This window comes from Sturnira hondurensis, unplaced genomic scaffold (genome assembly GCF_014824575.4).
Source record: "Sturnira hondurensis isolate 20B ecotype Veracruz unplaced genomic scaffold, ASM1482457v3 Scaffold0021143, whole genome shotgun sequence".
NCBI lineage: Eukaryota > Metazoa > Chordata > Mammalia > Chiroptera > Phyllostomidae > Sturnira > Sturnira hondurensis.
Genome location: NW_028093774.1, coordinates 19,689,416 through 19,709,528, shown reverse-complemented (window position 1 = coordinate 19,709,528; position 20,113 = coordinate 19,689,416). Strand labels below are relative to the sequence as shown.

The 20,113-nt window shown below is 47.3% G+C and overlaps 1 protein-coding gene and 1 pseudogene across 2 annotated transcripts in view; one reads left to right on the top strand and one right to left on the bottom strand.

The window, feature by feature from the left end:
- The window catches only part of IFT43 (intraflagellar transport 43), a 78,781-nt gene that overhangs the window by 18,920 nt on the left and 39,748 nt on the right, over positions 1-20,113 (top strand). For both annotated transcript variants that reach the window (XM_037031524.1, XM_037031525.1), the window contains one exon: positions 13,573-13,637. In XM_037031524.1, the coding sequence (XP_036887419.1) occupies positions 13,573-13,637 (65 nt within the window). The remainder of the gene's footprint in view (positions 1-13,572; positions 13,638-20,113) is intronic.
- On the bottom strand, positions 1,642-9,795 carry LOC118976679 (dynein light chain 1, cytoplasmic-like; annotated as a pseudogene).

The following is a 20,113-nucleotide window of genomic DNA, read 5'->3' as shown; positions in this document are numbered from 1 at the left end:
CAAAGAGGTACTTATGTTCTTTCTAATTAGTGTTTTGGGTTCCTTTGTATATATTCCCAGAAGTGGGATTGCTGGGTCAAAAGGCAGGTGCATTTTTTATTTTAGGGGTATGCAGTTTAATTGTGTAGATTACATTGAATACATGAACAGTTGGGTTTAGATTTTGTAGGTCAGGCCTCTTTTGGTTTGCCCTTAGTCCCAGAGCAAATCTGACAGCCCCAGAACATGGCCTTTACCCCTGAGGTGTGCCTCTTATGGGATGTCAGTGGGAAAGCAGGTGCGCACCGAGCGTTTCTGACTTGGTAAACTCAGACTCCAGTCATGTTTCCCTTGCAGTGAGCAGCAGCTGAAATCTCATCTCTGTTTATTATTTTTTCTTTTTTTGCCCTTCAGTAGTTACTTTTCACTGGGTTTCTTGGCGTCTCCTCTGTGTATGTGCAGTTCAGGTGTTAACTAAAGGATTTGGGGGGGGCGGTTACATGGAGATTCGGAGCTCCCTCCCTTCTAGGATTGCTCCCTCTCTATTCCTAGTGACTCTGGCAACTCCCAAATTTGTGCTCAAACCAATAAAACTGCAGCTTTCTGCTTGAGTTCTAGCTGCCCAATTGCTGCCTGGACTGGAGATTGTCCTCAAGAGGAAAACCCGTTTAAAAATGGATTCCTACCCAGTGCAGTTCTTTTCTTTCGAGAATCAAATTCCTTCCTGTTTCTGCCTGCTTTTGTTTGCCCTCCAGGACCTTCGAGTAGTTGTTTTATCTGTTTGGTACGGAGTTTATGGTTGTTATTAGTGTGGAGGTTGGTTGAATGCAAACCGCTCCTCCATTGCTGGATCCAGAACCTGCCTGTCGCTTTCGGATTGTTTTCAAAATACACTGGTTTTCTTTCCCAAGTGGCACTGCGAAAACACACTGTGTCGGTCTTCTCGGGGGATAATGGACAGAGGCCTTCAGGTACATTATCTGTTGAGAAGAGAGTTGTGCTGACCCCAGCAGTGCACTTGGCATTGATGCTTAGACGCGTGGGTGTGTGAGAGGCCCCGAGACCTGGGGTGCCGGCACAGGATTAAGTGCTTATCCGTTAGATACTGTGCTGAGCACTTACAGCCTGGAAGGGCCTCTAGCGTCAGCGAGGTTGGCAGTGTCCTCTGCAAGGGCAGGGAGTCCCTGTAGGGCCTCAACTGAGGAGGAAGTTCACCGGTTAGGTGGCTGTTCCCTTCATGCCCTTCATGTCAGACTGTTGACACCTGGGAGTAATAGAGTGTCCTTCCGCCTTTCTTAGGGAGAGAGTAGGGAGAGAGTTTGAAAAATCAACCTTGGGCTTGGACTCTAAACTGAAAAAGAGAGCATAGTGTCTTCTAACACCAGTCTATGGTGAAGTTTTTACCGACATGAAAAGCCAAGAACAATGTAGCACATTTTTCATTAACTGAATGTATTCAATTTAAAAGACATTTTTTTTCTAATTGTTTTGTAACCCCCACAAATGAGTACAGAGAATGCCCTGTACAAAACAACACAATAAAGGTTCAAGATCAAGGTGTTCCTTCAGGCAAGGCTGAAGGTTCAGTCTCTGGCATTTGAAAAGTGGGCGGCAGCCCTTGCATTTGGGTGGGTCATGGGGTGTGTGGCACTGCCCATGCTTTTAACCAGAGTTGAACAGAAGGACGGCTGCTTGGCCCAGGTAGAAGTAGAGGAAGTGTTTGGTGCATGGTCACGTGATTCCTGAAGTTTCTCCCACCACGCAGTGCTGGCCCCGTCCTAATATGGGCCGCCATGTCCTTCACTCTGTTACGTGTCTCCAGCATCTGAGTAGCACATTCCACCGAGTCCTGTTGCATCTCCTCCAGCATAGTGGCATTTTTGGTCACCGCCTATCGGTCATACTTGGTCACCTTGGAGTGGGTAGCAATAGTCTCCAAGGGGAGGGGCCGGCGCTGCCTAAAGGATCATTCTTTATCCTGGTTTATGTCCTTCCTAATTTGGTTAGACTGAAGAAGTCTCTTCTTCTTTTTTTTTTTTTTTTAAAGATTTTAATTTATCTATGTTTAGAGGGGAAGGGAAGGAGAGAGGGAGAGAAATATCAATGTATGGTTGCCTCTGGTGTGTCCCCTGCTGGGAACTTGGCCTGCAACCCAGGCATGTGCCCTGACTGGGAATCGAACTCCGATTGTCTGGTTTGCAGGCCCATGCTCAATATACTGAGCTACACCAGCCAGGGCAAGAAGTCTCTTCTTTAATGAAATGATGATGAGAGGAAATGATGGTTTTTTAAAAAATTCTTATCAAAATTGAAAACTTAACTTTACTACCAACCACATCTGACTCCCCACAAACAAAATTTATTGAAATACTCATAGTTCATGAAATCTAGAAATACTGGAAACACAGGATTTAAAAAAAATTGCTTTGATTAATTTATATCAGACAGCTGTTGTGTTGTCTGTTGTCATTTTTTTTTAAAGTTTTGTTTATTTACTTTTAGAGACAGGGGAAGGAAGGGAGAAAGAGGGGGAGAGAAACAGCAACGTGCAAGAGATTCACCCATTAGTTGCCTTTCACACGCGCCTAGGGTACCTGGCCTGCAACCCAGGCATGTGCCCTGACTGGGAATTGAACCAGCAACTTTTTAGTTTGCAGTCCAGTGCCCAGTCCACTGAGCCACATCAGCCAGGGCAGAAACACAGTTTTAGCAGTTAAGACAATTTTGAGGCTCACTGGGGTCACTCAAAATACTATCCGTGGGGTGGAGTGAAGTGTGTGCTAATTTGCCAGCCATGATCCTGAAGTATGTGCCTAGAGTATCTCCTCTTGTTCATACAACAGAGGCAGCGTGAAGAAGGACCGCGGCCTTGGTCGGTGTGGCTCAGATTGTGGGAGTGTCATCGCATCACCAAAAGGTTGTGGGTTGTGGGTTGGATTCCCGCTCGAGGTGTGTGCAAGAAGGCAACCAATTGATGTTTCTCTCTCGCATGTATTTCTCTCTTTCTCCCTTCTCCTCTCTCTAAAAGCAGTGAACAAAAATGTCCTCAGTAAGGATAAAAAAAAGGACTGCAGTGAGAGCCCTGTAGTGTTTGTGGTCTCACTGCAGTGAACAGGGTGGGGAATGGAGTCAGGCGGGCCTTCCTCTCTGGGTCTCATCGGATGGGGGCCACCAGTGCACGCTTTAATACTGCTTTCAAACTCCCTGCAGCTTCTTTTCCATCATCACTCTCAAGGAGTCTTGTGAGAGATCCGATTTCTTAAAGCATCGGGGTGACAGCTTGCTCCCCTGCTCCCCACCTGCTCCAAGTTGCTCCAGTCTGGATTTGGTTGAGGTAGCAAGTTTAGACTGCTCACACAAAGTCACAGGTGCCAGGAGGGCTTACTTCTTGGAGCGCTGGGCATTTACACTCTCACCGTTGTGCACACACGCTGGATGGGTTTTCACAAACGGAAAGGAGTTCTGAGAATGACAAAAACATACAGGTTTTGATTAATGATGAAAGTTGAAAGGAATGTTTATTTTGGCTGCACTGCAAAATGTATAGGGGAACAGGGCTTTTTTTTTTCTAAGTGTCTGAGAGGTATGGACCCAAGAAGAGGGGAGAGCTGATTTAGGACGACCCAATAGAGTGTAATTAAGGTTAAGTGGTTGCCATCCAAGGGAGGAAAAGCCAGGATGAATTTTAAGAATGGTTTTTGGGGCAGAAATGTGTTCTCTTTGGAACAGCCTCTTCAACGAACTGCTGGCAGCCCTGTCCCGTGAGTCATTTGAAGTGGGCAGTTCGACAACTGTGTATTGAGATACGGGAATGGGTGTTTTTATTATAGGGTCCGTGGGAATATCTGGGGATCATGACATCACCAGAGTAGTTGCCAGACACTGTATTGTCCTGAGCATCACATTGATTTCTCAGTGAGTGGCAGAACCGCGGTTTCCTCTCCCTGGTTCCGGCCACTTTGAAGCATTTCTCTCCAGGGAAGCTGGAATAGGTAAGAGGTGGATCCCTGGAATGAAACTTGTACAGGGCAGTCTCAAATAAAAGGCCCTGCAGTGTTTTCCTAACAAAACCTCCCCATTGTCTCAACCCTAAACATTAATGACTTTTTCCCTTCAAAGCTTTTATTTTACTACTATTGTTATTTCTGATGCATACTGTAGATGCCCCTGTTTTCATCATTTATTACATGAGGGTCCCATGCGGGTTGTCTCTAGCTACAGACCTGTCAGGGACTCATGACCACTGTCATTCCACACAGGAGGAAGAGAAGACACAGTAGAGACGTGAGCAGCCGAAGGCTGCACAGCTGGAAAGTGGTAGTTCTAACCCAGGCCTGTCCCTCCTTTCCCCCTCCCTTGACCTCTTCCCCGCCCGCCACCCTCGTCTTTAAAACAAGAGCTTTCTCCCTTTACTTCTTTCTGCAAACTCACTTCTCCCTTCCCAGTTTGCTCACTTACTCTTTAAAGTTACGGTGCTGTTGGTATCGGGAGAGTATCTTACCACACACAGTGAAGTCACAGCTGCTTTCCAGGTACAAAGATGTCTGCCGCATGCAGCCCGACAGTTTGGCACGGTGCCCGAGCTGTCCTAGTTCATTTTGAGCATCGGTTTTTATTTTTTATTTATTTTTTATTTTTTTATTTTTTTAAATATAGTTTATTGATTATACCATTACAGTTGTTCTATTTCCCCCTTCATTCCCCTCCACCCGCACACTCCCTCCCCCACCATTCTCCCCCCTTAGTTTATAACCACGTGTCTCAAGTTCTTTAGATTCTATATTTCCCCCACTATTCTCGGCCCCCCCATCTATTTTCTACCTACCATCTATGCTATTTTCTGTGCCTTCTCCCCCCTTCTCCTCCTCCCACCCCCCTGTTTCTAACCCTCCATGTGTTCTTCATTTCTATGGTTCCACTCCTGATCTAGCTGTCCTCTTGGTTTGCTTTTGTTTTAGGTGTGGTTGTTAATAACTGTGTGTTTGCTGTCCTTTCACTGTTGATATTTTTCATCATCTCTTTCTTATATAAGTCCCTTTAGCATTTCATATAATAAGGGCTTGGTGATGATGAACTCCTTAAACTTGACCTTATCTGAGAAGCGCTTTATATGTCCTTCCATTCTAAATGAAAGTTTTGCTGGATAAAGCAATCTTGGCTGTAGGTCTTTGGATTTCATGACTTGGAATACTTCTTTCCAGCCCCTTCTTGCCTGTAAGGTCTCTTTTGAGAAATCCGCTGACAGTCTGATGGGTACTCCTTTGTAGGTGACTGTCCCCTTATCCCTTGCTGCTTCTAGGATTCTCTCCTTCATTTTAGTCTTGGCTAATGTAATTATGATGTGCCTTGGTGTGTTCCTTCTTGGGTCCAACTTCTTTGGCACTCTCTGAGCTTCCTGGATTTCCTGGAAGTCTATTTCCTTTGCCAGACTGGGGAAGTTCTCCTTTATTATTTGTTCAAATACATTTTCCACTCGTGGCTGTTTCTTTCCCCCTTCTGGTACCCCTATAATCCGGATGTTGGAACGTTTAAAGATGTCCTGGAGGTTCCTAAGCCTCTCCTCATTTTTTTGAATTCTTGTTTCTTTACTATTTTCTGGTTGGATGTTTTGTTCTTCCTTCTGGTCCACTCCCTTGATTTGAGTCCCATTTTCCTTTCCATCGCTATTGGTTTCCTGGACATCTCCCTTCATTTCAATTAGTTTAGCCTTCATATGTTCCTCTAATTTGTGACTAAGTTCCTCTAATTTGTGACTGTACTCTACCAATTCTGTGAGCATCCTGATAAATAGTGTTTTGAATTGGGCTTCTGAGAGGCTGGCAATCTGTTGGTCGCTTAGAGTTATTGGCTCTGGGACTTTGAGTTCTTGCACCATCTTTTGGGCTGTTCGTGCCTGTTAAGTAGCAGGAACGGAGCCCTAGGTTTTCACCAGAGCAGGGCGACTCAGTCACTGGGTTGTGACGTTGTATGTGGGGGCGGGGTCAAAGAGGGACAATGGCTTCCCTCCGGCGCCCGCAGCCGCGACCCCCACCCACCAGCACCGCAGCCACCACTGTCACCAGGGCCACGCGCCCCGCTCCACTGCACGCGAGTGTGCCACCGCTGTTAGCCCTCCACCACTGGGTTCGCCCCCTGGGGCCTGCGTGGTCCGTCTCACTGTGCGCGAATGTGCGACCTTGGTCAGTCTGCCCCGCACCCCGACTAGGTCCGGGCTGCCTGCGCTCCTAGGTCTGTCCTTCCCGACCCTGCTGGCTCTGCCTCTCTTACTGTCCCCGTTTAACGGTTCGTAATTGTCGGACTTCCGTATAATTCGGTTTTCTGGTCTCTGGGTATGTCTTAGTTCTCCAAAACTTTGTTGTATCCAAACTTGGTTGTGGGAGAAGGCACAGTATTTCCACCTATGCCTCCATCTTGGCGGAAGTCTGAGCATCGATTTTTAATCCAGACTTTGCCCTTAACCCCTCCCTCTGCTTGCCTGACTAATGAGAGGAGCATTAGACCAAGTTACTTTCTGGTCTCCTATCTTTCTGAATATATCACCAAAAGATACCGTTATCAACATTTTGCCATATTTGCTTAAATGATACTTTATAAAATATTTAAAAATGTGCATTTGTATTTTCCGCATAGTTTTTTTCACATTGCTTCAAAGCAGACATTATGACATGTCACTTAAATGCTTCATCAACTTGTATGTCCCTTAGAGACAGGAGCATTTTCCTAGACATTTGTTTTTCCACACCTAGTAATACTAACAATTCCTCAATATTATCTATTACCCAATCTGTAATTCATTTTCCCCAGTTCCCAAAATGCCTTTTATAGCTATTTCTTTCAAACCAGGATCCACTCAAGAACTCCTTCCTTAAGTTCTCTCATCTCTTTTAATTTAGAATAGTCCCCTACCCCACTCCCACACACCTTTTTAATGGTATGGACTTTCTGAAGCGTGTGGGCCAGTTGTGCTACAGAGGTCCCCCCCCCCCCCCGCTGGACTTGTCTGGTGGTTTCTTCCTCCTCTTGTTGAACTGATTTCCTGTCAGCTGGAAGTCAGATCGGAAGGCTTGACTAAATTTCTGGTTGAGCGTTTGTGGCAGGAGTGTTCCCTGGGCCGTGCTGCGTGCTGCCAGTGGCCGCGCATCAGGCCCCACTGTCCTCACTGCTGGGTGTCGTCACTGAGCCAGCGTGGTGCTAGGGAGCTCTGAGGGGCGTTTTCCCCTGTGCAACTGCCATGGAACGTACAGGGTGATCTTTTCTTTTTTTGTCACTGTGAGCATGTCCAGGTCCCCATCGATCAGTCTTTTACTAATGGCTTTAGCATCTACTGTTGATCAGGTTTCTTTCTCATACTTAAAATAGAGTTTTCGTTTCGATACATCCATGTCAGCTTGAAAGAGCTATGCTTATGCGCAGGGGTTCTTAGATGGTCCATTACCTCCCATGATCTTAAATCCATGAGGGGAAGCTCAGGTCTGTAATGAAGTAGTTGTCAGACCCAGGGCTGAGACGGGAAGAAGCGACTGGCAGAGATGGAGCTGTGCGTGGCTGACAGATTTGAGGAGTAAAAGCCTGTCCCTGGGCGTGCACGTATATCAAGTGCAAGTCTCCTCTCTCATCAAGCATGTGAGGACAGCTTTCTTGCATCTTCTTTCAGGTTGCTGGAGAAAGGAAGGGAAGTTTGTTTTTAGCTGGGAATCAGGGCTCAAACATGGGAGCTGTTTTGCTCCTTGGAGCTGGAAGATCAGTAGGTGTGAAGTTCGAAGTGGATCCTGCTTGACCAAGTGTCTTTTCTGCTGGAAATTGCTACGTGTGTTTGGGCCAGTGTTTTCAAACACGTTGTGGTTTGAATGTGGGGCTGATTCCTATTGTGGGGTCTCTCTAGGGCTTGTGCAAGGGTGTGAGCAGTTTCGAAACTCAAAAGGCTCCTTTTTTGGCACTGCAGCATCTTTTCTATTTTGGCATCTTAAGAATCTGGGGGAACCATATAAAGATCAGAAACTGGTCTGGCCCTCAAGGCTCCCTCTGACTTGGTAATTCCAGTTAGTTGAATCCTGGCCCATTCGGATGAGACCATATAAAGAGGCCGTTTCCTGAATTTCCCGCCCTCTGCCTATTGCAGGGTCCTTTCTGTAGAGAGCTGGTATTTCAGGACCGCAACCACCAGTCACGTGCTTCCCACTCTTTACTTGCAGTCATCCCTGCCCCTGTTTATTTTTGGAGAGAGCACATTTTTGCTTCCCTTCAGGAGCTATGCGGGGTCCTGCCCCCTTCTGTCCATCAGGCCGCAGACCCAGCAGACTGTGCTCATTTCCCACACTCGGGGACGTGACTCCCGCCTTCGAGAGAGAACACGCAGGATGTACTGCCTAGGGCTGCCATCACCGTGCCTATTTCTGTCCCTCCTGGTGTCACACATTTTAAGACTCTCTGTCTTTTAAAAACAAGTTTGGGTAATGTTACCTGGCTGTAAATCTGCCAAAATTGGAAATTGCTTTCCCGGCAGATGTCTTGGGGTTGGGCCTCTGAATTTCATAAGCAGAGCAATTTAAAGAATACACCGGGACTTTTGAATTCTAGGGGCAGGCCTTCTCCTCTTTCTGGCTTTAAGATCATTTGAATTCTCTCTCACATCCAGGTTTTCTCTTTTCTCTTCCTCCCTGACACAGGGCAGCAAAGTCATAACTCAGACAGACTGGTAATGGCTTCCCAAGTGCTTAGTCAAGGAGGATTCTGAAATTGGTGCACTTCATGAGGAAAGCGCCTGCCTAAAGATTTTCAAGTATGAAGCAAGAGTAAATTCCCTTTCTTTGAAATCCCCAAGCCATTATGCAGATAACTCAGAACACAGAGAACTCTGCCCCTGATGGGAAGATCTGTAAATCTCACCACTGCATGTGGCCACTGGGCTGTGACATTTGCGGAGAGGGCATCAGTCTGCCCCCCCCCCCCAAGTGCCCCGCATCTAATCTGTTACCACTTGGGGAGGGGAAGCACAGCACTTCCTCCCCCACAAGGAGCAGCCTGGCCTAGGAATGTGGCTTGTCTTTCAGATCAGCTTGGGGAGAGCACTGAGGGGCGATCCTTGAAACACAGCTAACTCGGTAAATAGATTTCATCATTGAGGGAAAGCAGCCACGCATTCAGGGGCTGAACTGTCCATGCGGAAGAACCCACCAGGCCTCTTACATTACACTGCTAAAAGCCATTCATCCACTTACATTTTAAACAGATCATTTGCACCTAATTTCCAACTACTGCATTATGATCAAGTTACATCAGCTTCCACTTACGGGCCTGCATTGTAAAGCGAGGGATGCTGAGGAGCTCGTGGTACCCGCAAAGAGTTTTCCCAGGGACCAGTCCACTGTGATGACCACTGAACAGCACTTGCTATAGGCCGTCTGACACCTCTCATTGCTTCTGGAATGCTTTCCTATCTCTGCTTAACTCCCCAATCCAGGGCGAGCCCCCCTTTCCCCATAGAGCTGCTTTGACCTTTTCTTGCCCTCAGCGCTCCCCACGTTGGGACAAGTCTGTTCAGCCTTCAGTTGTGTATTACAAGTTCATTCACACTGTCGGTGCACGCTGTTTTAGTGATGCCTCGGGAGAAAGTGGCCCAGCACAAACCAACAGTGACAAGAAAACTGCAGGATTCGGTGGAACCTCCCCATGGCCAAGGGAGTTCTCAGTTTCACCTTTGGACCCCGAAAGCAGCCTCTCTGTGGAAGGGCTGTCAGTACCTCCATCCCTCATACCTACCTCCTGCCTCCACGGTGGCCTCTTAAGTTTCAGATGAAGCCTGGTGTCCAGCCACATGGCTTTCAGGCAGATCTGACGCACCCTGAATTCTGCCTCACCTCAGCCTCGCTGAACTTCAGCAACATTTGAGGCCAGGGGTGGAATCCTGCTTTTTCCAACACACCTGGTGCACGTATGACTGTGTCCCACCCCTCACAAAGCGGAAAAGTTGAACTCCTGGGGAAAGCCTTTATAACTCGGTAACAGTGGTTAATTAAGTCTGCCTCATCTGAAAGAGATTTCTGTCCTTGGACTCAGAGTACTCGGTCATGAACACGAGGATTCCCGGTCAGGAAAGACCTTTCCCACCACTGGCTACACAAGGCCTGACTTGTGGGCATCAGGCTCCGCCTGCCCTTCGGACTCTGCCTGCCCCTGCGTTCTCTCCTGAGGTGGGCCGAGACCCCCACCAGGCAGCCAGAGGGACAGCGGTGACCTGCCCCGTGTTGGGCAAGCCGTTTCCTCGCAATGAAAAGTAGCCTGCAGTTTTACAGCGTAGGCCAAATTGTGAATTCTTTGGTCACAATTCTTACTGTAAAAAAATAAACTAAAATCCTTTGCTTTTGGAACTAGTTGTCCAATTCTGTTGGATTTGGAGGAGTGACTTTTATGTGGTGATCTTTCTGTGTTTGTCAATGTAAGAGTGTCCAAACCTGTGGAGAATTTTTAGAATTTATTTGAGCCAACCTGATGAAAAATTGCCTGGAGGCAAGATCTCATGTTCAGAGAACAGCTTTGCAGTTTCTTTTATACATTTAGAAGTAAGGAGGGAATTTAGGGAAGATTACATGAAGGCGAGAGAACCAGGTACAAAACAGTTAAGAAGATTCTGTGCTCTCTGGAGGGTGGTGAGCCTTGAATTGTCTGGAAAAGAGGATTACTCCTGGCATTTTGTGACGTGCCCAGGTGGGAATGTGTGATGAGTTCACCCTGTGAGGTTACTTTCTGTTAGATTCATTATAGCGCCCCTTTTGGTCTACATTATTTTTAAAGGTTTTATTTATTTTTACAGAGAGGGAAAGGGAGGGAGAAAAAGAGGGAGAGAAACATCAATGTGAGAGAGAAACATTGATCAGTTGCCTCTTGCACGTGCCCCAGCCAGGGACCGAACCCACAACCCAGGCATGTGCCCTGACCAAGCGTCAAGCTGGTGACCTTTCACTTTGCGGGATGATGCCCAACCAACTGAACCACACTGGTCAGGGCTTCTCATCTGCATTTTGATGCTGTGGTCCTAATTAGCAGCTGGCACCATCTCATAATGGGAAGAATAAGAGAGGAAAATGTGTATTTGCATTCTCTCTGTGTGGAAGGGATTTCACTTACCCTCCCAAGCCAGGAAGCCATGGCTTCCTGGGGCCAGACTTAACAGAGTGTTTTTCTCCCCCAACTTTTCAATGGTAGCTTACATTTTAAAATAAAAACAAACAAAACCACTATGTGGCCAAACAAAATGTGGTTACAAGTTTGAGACCTTCAGATTTAGGTGTTCATGTGGTCACAAGATGGTTCTCTTGTTCGATAAAGAAATATAGATGTTACCTTCAAAAGCACATGGATGGTTTAAGATCGTGTGGTTTAAAGACATCCTTGAGGGCCCTGCTGTGGTTCAGTTCGGTTCTCCTTAGCAACTTAAGTCTCCCTCACACAGTGCCTTACCAACGGTAAGAGCTCAACTAGATAAGGTTCTTGGTCTGTGCTTGTGCACAACTTTGGCTGGTGGTGGTTTTGGTGGTTCCGATTCCACCTGGTCCTTGTGGTTCCAGTCTCAATGCTGTCGACAGCCGGGCCGCTGAGCTTCAATTCCAGATTCCGGGAACCGAGGATTCGGTTGGTTCCCACTGGGTCAGGCTGCTGCCCCCCACCCACCCCCCACACTGGTTTGGTTAGCTGTGTCTGGGGGAGAACGGCGGTGGCATATAAGGCGTCCCCTTCCAGCCTAGAGATGACAAGTATGGAGTATGGCGGGTATACCAGAAGGGGCGTGTGGCCTGGGAAGCCATGGTAGGGATCTCTTGGTACATCCAAAGATTCATTTCTCCCCCGAGAGAGACAAGCAATAGCTTCTTTTCCACTTCTACATTTTTGTCGTTTCCAGTTGAGAGGTACAGAGCACCCAGGTAGCTCTATTACCTGCCTCTAGCATAAAAAGGTCAAGTTTGTGTTCCGTAAAGGACTACTCACATTCCCAGGAGCTAAGTGGGGTGCAGGCACTCCAGGACCAGCTGCTTCTCAGTCAGCCGTTTCCGGCAGGTTCTGCCTTGCCCTGCAGAAAGGCCCAGCATCTACGGAGCGCATCCCGGGCAGGCTGGGGTGCCGCTGGGGTGCTGCTAGAGGGGTGGTGCAGAACCCAAATATCAGGAGGATGAAGGCATTTGGGCATGTCGATGGAGTGCTTCCTTAAACAGTTATGTTGGGCCTCAAGCGACAGATTTAAAGGATGTGGCAGTGACACCGTGTAGCCCAGGGGTTGGGTGACCACATCCTTCTTGCCAGATTTGGCCCGCTGCTTGTGTCTGTAAAGTTTCATTGGAACACAGTTATGCCCATTTGCTTACTTATTATCTGGGGCTGTGTATGGCCCTGTGATATCAAGAGTCGAGGAGCTGCAACAGGAACTGTGGCTCCGCCATAGAAAAAGCTGGCCAGCCTCTGTTTCAGTCCATTTCCCTGAGTGTCTCCTAAGACCGAGAACAGCAGGTGTGATGATGGGAAGTTCTTGGGGCAGAAAAGGAGGTGTTTTAGAAAACTAGGTAAATGCTAGTAATTCAAAATAGGAAGTGTTCTTTGCTGTTTTACCCACCTTGAGTGGTCGAGTGGATTGCTTGGTGTTCCTTTGGGGTTTTCAGTTGAGATTTGCCAGATGATAATCCCTGCACTTGGGTTTCTGAAAGTGTTTGTTGTAGGTGACTGCTTCCTGCCCAAATAATCTGAGTAGATTTTTAACCCACCATCTTAATTTTTTTAAAAAAATTTATTTAATTATTTTTCAAGTACAGTTTTCTATTACTCCCATCCCAACCCACACCTCCTGTGCCCCCCTCCCTCCCATTTCCACCCTTCTTAGTTCCACCCTTCTTCCATGTATCTTTTATATTTGTTCCTCTAAACCACCATCTTAGTTTATGTCTTTTAAGCAAGCCTCTTACAGCTTTATTTTATAACTTTATAAAAGTAGTACAAGCCGATTATTTAGAAATTTAGAAAATGCCTCATGGTACACAGAAGAAAAATAAAAATTTCCTATAATTCTGTCATTGGAGTGCCTTTCACCTGTGGAGTTAGAGCTAATTAACACTAGATATTAGGTATTAATACTCTTCTCACAAAGTCAGTAGCATATACCTACAGTTTTACGTGTTTTTAAAAGTTCATGTAGAGTGAGCCTTCTCATATCCTTAAGTATTCTTTTTGAACATAATTTTTATTATTGCATAGTATTTTCACATGTATATTCTGTGATGTACTTGTTTCAACAATAGCACTGTGTTTCTCTCTGATTGTTTCCTTGGGGTAAATTCCTTGGATTGGAATCACTGGCTCAGAAACTCTGAGTGTTTATTTTTGAGGCTTTCAGTAGACTTTGCCAAATTATCCTCCAGACCTTGCCAATCTATACCCACCGGCAGGGTATGAAAGCATCCAGATTTTCGTAGTAAATGGAAGGGTTACTGTGTTTTTATCTGAAAGGTTTGATAGGTTAGATATTGGTGTAGGTGACCTTAACCTCAGCCACTGCCTGCTTGAATGCACATGTTGAGTGAGGGTGTTATTCTGGCTTCTTTTTCCTTGTAGGCTCCCCCTCCCAAACCACCCCGCCGGCAAGGAGGCTGGGCAGATGATTCCGTGAAGGCTTCAAAGTGAGTACCAGCAGCTCAGGGGAGGGGAGGGTGGGCAGGGTGGGTTCGGGGAGTTTGCTCCCGTGTTATTCTTTTGGTTTTTTTATAACAGCTTTACTGAGATATATTCATATACCTTATAATGCACCCATTTAAAATGTGCAGTTCAGTCATTCCTAGCCCAGTCACAGAGTTGGGCTGTTACCACCATATTTTTATTACCCCCCAAAGAAACCCCGTACCCGTTAGCAGTCACTTCCCATGTCCCCCCATCTCCTCAGCCCTAGACAACCACCAGTCTGTTTCCTGTCTTTACAGTATGCCTGTTCCAAACGTGTCATGGAAATGGACTCACGCGGGATGTGGTCTTTTTGTGACTGGCTTCCTTCACTTGGCGTTATCAGAGTTCATCCATATTGTAGTATCGTGTCATTCTTAGCGTGATTTTCTAAATGGATGAGCTTGCCTGCCAGTAACTGCTGGATTACAAGGCATTTTGGTCTCTCATTCCTTGTACTAAGTTTTAGATGAAAAGTAAACCAAAAAAGTACTTACTGCACCAGTGGGCTGGCCAGCTTCCCAGTTTGATAACTTACGATAGACTCGGGAAGAGAATTTCTTTTTCTCAAGGAATACACGCGATTCTTGTTCACAGTTTCCTTTAGCACGAAATTTCCTTCAGCAGTCGTGGCCTTCAGAGCAGCACTACCAAAAATATTTTTTCCAGTTCTTTCCCTCTTCCCCCTGCCTTCCTCTCCCCACCTCTGAAAACACCCACCCCACACACACTTCCCCCCTCTGCCCCGAGTCATTTGAAAACACGTTGCCCTGGCCATGACACCCTGCCCTGGAGACTCCAGCCTCCACAGATGACAGGCGTCCTCCAAATAACCAGGGTCATCATCCCATCCCAGAAACTTCATAATGACCTAGTAACTAGCTTAAACTTCCTCAGTTGTCCCCAAAAGGTCTTTTAATGGCTTCAGGACCCAGTCGGCGTTCAGACATTGCATTTGGTAGTTCCATCTCTTTCTAGTCTCTTAAATAACCCATTACCACCTCCACCCAGAACACTGACTTTCTTTAGAATATCAGCTAGTTTTCTCATTGAATAGCTAACCTTCTCCATGTTTTCTGGTTAATTCCTCATGATTACATTCACATTAATGGTTTTTGGCAAGGACAGATGGTAATGTGTTACAGGGGTTTAACCAGTGGCCTGCGGGCTGCATGCGGCTCAGGATGGCTGTGAGTGTGGCCCACCACAAAATCGTAAATTTACCTAAAACATTATGAGATTTTGTGTGTGTGTGTGTGTGTGATTACGTGTCGCAATATATTTAATGTGTGGCCCAAGACGACTCTTCTTCCAGTGTGGCCCAGAGACGCAAAAAGGTTGGAGAGCCCTGGGTAGAAAGATACACTGAGAGATGTCTTACTCCCACCATTACTCCTGCCACCTCATTCCCACCCATCCCCGATGGGTTCATGTCCAGCTTATCCTTCTCTACTACCTTTTATAAAAAATAAGCATGCAGCCCTGGCTGGTGTAGCTCAGTGGATTGAGCATGGGCCTGCGAACCACATGATCGTGGTTCGATTCCCAGTCAGGGCACCTGCCTGGGTTGCAGGCCAGTTCCCAGCAGGGGACTCACGAGAGGCAACCATACATTGATGTTTCTCTCCCTCTCTCCTTCCCTTCCCCTCTAAAGATAAATAAATTTTAAAAAATCTTAAAAAAATAAGCATGCATATATGAATTTAAAATGTATCCTTCTTTGTTTCCATACATTTAGATTCAACAGACAGTGGCCCAGCTGGCTATTTTTCTAGATCGTTTTATTGGAATAAGAGCATACCCTAAATCTGACTTTTGAAATTTAGATTTCTGACCCATGTGGAATTAATTTCAGTGTGTGGTAAGAAGTATGGCTCTAGTTTTATCTTTTTCAAAATGGCTTTTGTCCCAACACTATTATTATAAAAATCCATCTTTCCCAGGAAACTCAGAAGCCACCTTCACCATATTCTACATTTGTTTATGCACCCAAGTCTGCTTTGCATTTGTTACTCTGCTCCATCCATCTTTCTGTCCATTCATATGCCGTTAGGTACCACATTCAACATAACACTAGTTTTTACATTTATTTATTTATTTTTATATATTGATTTTAGAGAGAAACATTCACACACAGAGTGAGACATTGATTTGTTGTTCCACTTATTTATGCATTCATTGGTTGACTCTTGGGTGTGTCCTGACCAGGGATCGAACCCGCAACCTTGGCATATCAGCATGATACTCTAACCAGCTGAGCTACCTGGCATGAGCCAACATAGCACTACTTCTCAGTATTAACCAAGAAGAAGGTGACTTTGAAATGTAGGTCTCATATATTACTAATGAGAGTCTTAAAGAAGAGCTCCATTTCTCTAAGTTATTAGAGAATTTTAGTGCTTTTAATGTCTGGAATTTGTTTTGAAATGTGAAAATGAGACAGATCCTATATCTGCTTCTTAAAGAACTAAAGAGGATCTCCAGTGTTTATTCCCCAATGAACACACTAAAGGTTTTTCCAGATGAAATCAGTTTCCTCTTGGAGAGACATGCTTTTCCGTTTCATGTGTTATTTTTCAAGGGATTCACTGGCTTGGCTCCTCAGTCTGTGGCCTAGTCCTGACCCCTCGAAATGTGGGCGTGCCCAGGGCTCATCCTTGGACTTCCTCTGTTCTCTGCTAGCAATCATTCTTGGAGTGACCCTGACTCAGCCTCGGGAGTGTAACTGTCACTCAGACACTGATGACTGTGGGACGTGTTTCCCCAGCCCAGGCCTGCTCACAAGCGCCCAGCTGTCCACGCGACATTGCCACTTGAATACGCAGCCCAGTCCCAACACGTCCAAGTCGGCCCTCTTAATCTCCACCCTTCCACTCCATCCCCTAACCCGTGCCTGGCAAAGTCTTCCCCGGAGCTCTGTAGATGGCAACCCTTCTGCCTTGTCACCCGGACCCTGAGCCTGGGGGTCATCCTGGAGCCCTCTCCGCGCCTTCACTTCTGTCCAGTCTGTCTGCACGCCGTGTTAAGTGTACAGTGGGAATACATCTGTCTGCACAGCCAGTGCCTGGCTACAGCTGCCACCATTTCTAGCACTGACTCGAGGGAAAACCTCCTGTTGCCCTTTCACCTTGCGTCCCTCAGCCTTAGTGTCCACAGAGCAGGGTGACCCTTTTAAAACGTGGGTGAGGTCATTTGACCTGTCTGCTCCCAACCCTCCATTGGCATTTTGCCGCCACCGAAACTAAACCCCGGAGCCCTCACCGTGGCTCGCAAGGCTCTGCCTGACCTCCGTTTATGTAAAGTAGCACCTCTCGTCGCTCCGTGTTTTCCTCTCCTTTATGTATTCACACATGTGACGTGTGTATGTACATGCACACATTGTCTTTTCCTCTCTACTGTAATGTAAGCTCCATGAGCAGCGACATAGTCTTATTCCCATACTTCCAGTACTCCTCACAGAGCCCGTCCATGGTAAGCACTCGGTGACTGTTGAACAAATGAATGGCCAGATCAGTATTTTTGACCAAGAACTTTGCTCTCAGTGAGAGGTAGAGCTCCGGGAGGCTGGCCGGTCTGTCGGGAAGGAGCATTTTAATGCAGGGTGACGAAAGCCTGCACTGGGGCAGTGGCGTGAGCGTGGGCAGGAGAAGAGGTCGGAGACATTCTGGAGGTGGAGTTACCAGGAATGCCACTGGTCGAATGCAGGACAGAGCGAGGAGTTGAAGGTCACCGCAAGGTGCCTTATTTGATGACTGGTCAGATAGGGAATGCAGAGGATAGACCTGATTTGGGGGCTGGTGGTCTGGTAGGTAGTTTCCATGGTCTGAGAGTCTAGAGGAGAGGTCAGAAAGGAGGTGCAGTTGGCACCATCTACGCAAACAGAAGACGAGGTCAGAGCCTTGGACTTGGCTGTTTGGAGGTGATGGGGGCATTTAAGACAGTGGCTATAGTGATTTGCATTGGGGCAGCAGCCAGATTTCTGTGAGCTGAAGAGGAAGTAGGAAGTGAGGAAATGGGACTAGTGATACAAGCTACTGCTCTGAGAAGCAAAGGAAAGAGACAGGATTTGGAAGGGGAAGTGTGTGTTGTGACTGGCGTGTGTGTGACGCCTCGGGAGAGAGTGAGGATGAAATAGTGCAGACTCGAAGGAGCAGGATCCTGGAGAAGGGAACTTGGGGGAGTGCGGACATTCAGTTCGTAGCTGTGCCTTATTTGCACATCACAGGAACTTTGTCGGCGGTTCTGTTCTGCAAGGGCGGTGTCCTTGTAGGAGGGCGGTAGGAGGGCAGTGAGGCCGTTTGTGTCGGCAGCAGGAGGAGGCAGAAGGGCTGTTGCCGGATCTGACTGAGGCCCTTGCAGCCACAGGAGGTGAGTTTCTGGGGTGCCCTTTGCATGACACGGCCCAAGATCAAGAGCTGGGCCTGCGTCATCCCCCTCAGTGGCTAGAGGTGTCGGGTGCTGGGACTGTCTTCAAGACCTTCCTTGTCCATCTCACTCTCCTCACATACATCTCCATTGGACCTGGCCCTTCTCTTGGCACCAAAGTCATTGCCGTGCCGATGAGTCCATCGGGGAGCCAAGCTCTCTTGGCTCTGAAGTTGCCTGAAGTGGGGCGCGGTGTGACCATGGGGAACAGAGCAAAGAGAGAGGCAGCCAGACTCGGTAGAGAGAGGAAGGAGAGGTAGTAGTCTGGTCAAGTTTTGTCTCCGAGTGTCTGTTTTTGGGTTTGTCCCTGCATGGATCTGCAAGGGAATGAGGCGAGTAATGGTCCCTCAGGGACTTTCAGGACTTTGCTCTCAATGTCAGCCGTCATTTTCAATCACCCTCTCCCTCCCAGCCATTAATTTTGGCCCGGGATCATGGGGACTTGTCCATCTATCACTCCTAATTGACACTAAATGATCTGTCAGTTTATTGATGAACGGCAGGAGTGGAATTGTCACAATATATTTTACTTTCTAACAACTCCTCCTGACAATTTTACCTTGTCCATCTCACTCTGCTCACATAAATCTCCATTGGCCGCCCATTCCTTCCATGGGCCGTCCGGGTGCCCGCCGCTTGCACACCACCTGCACGCGTCAAGGGCATCAAGATGGCGGCAGAACAGCCGTGTGCTGGTCCTTCGGCTGCCCCTTCCCTCCTCCTCCTCTCCCTCTTGCTCTTTTTTTTAATGGCCTTGATGTTCCAAGAATACTAAAGGGCTTCTGTCCTCTCCCACTGTGTCACTGCCATACCAGACTCTCTTTACCTTCTCGTTAGCAGTGAGTAGTTAATTCTTATTAAGCCACAAAAGTGTGAAAGGCAAGAACTCACAGGGCTGCTGGGCTCCCAGATCTGTAAGCACAGTTGCAAGTGCAAGTCTTGTCCTCTTAACCCAGCCTGGTTATAGCCTGTCTGTCCCCATAGAAGTCAGTTTCTCTGGAGGGTGTTACGCTGACTGGAGCTGCAGGTGTTACGCTGACTGGTGTTACGCAGCACAGAGATGAGGCTAGCTGGAGCTTCCCCACTGGTGTGTGTGCGCTGTGGTGTGGGTGCAGGTGTGTGTGCAGGTGTGCCAAGATGTGGGTGCTCTGCCCTTGGACCTGCTGGGCCAGTCCTACACCTGCCAAGGCCCCAGGCTAGTCACCTGTAAGCACCAGCAGTCTTATCTGTCCTCCCCAGTTTTCCATTCAGCTGTTATTTCTAGGTCGTTCAAGTCTTAAAAACGATGGGGAAGTTCTGAGTTACATATCTATAAGGGTATGAAATTATTTAGGCCTAAGAAGGTGCGAGTGTGGGTGTGAAAAACACGTTATCTTTTATGAGGCCAAGGATGAGTTAGGGGAGCTTGGCAATATATAAAGGATGTCATTCCTCATCCCTCCTTCCCTTCGTGCTAGAGATGATTTTCCTTAACTGATAAGGACTGTTTTTGTTTGTTAACCATCATTCCATTATTATGCCCATCAACGTTAATAATGATCCCTTAATGCATCCAGGTCATATGTAGGCACTTCCGTGGTCTCAGAGCTGTTCCTTTATAGTTGGGTTGCAGAAAGGGCAAATCAAGGTCCACACCGTCGTCTGTCATTAGAGGTCTTTAGTCACTTTTATTTGGCAATACTGCACGCCCACCGCCACCTGGTGTTTTTCCCCATGCCATTGATTTTTTTTTTTTTTTGAGGACCTTGTCCCGCAGAGCGTCTGCATTCTACATTCGGCCCTTTGCTCTCTAGTGCGATGTCTGATCTGTTCCTTTGGCCTCCGTGTTCCTTGTGAAACTGGAAGTCAGATCTAGGTCAGCTGGAGGCCGACGCAGGCTCTCGTGGGCAGGAATGCTTTGCAGGCAGCACTGTGTGTACCCCGCCACGTCACACCAGAGGCCCAGGTGACCGGCTCCGTGTGAAGTGAGGCTGTGACTGACCAGTGGGGTTGGAGAGTGGCCTTCATTTTACGT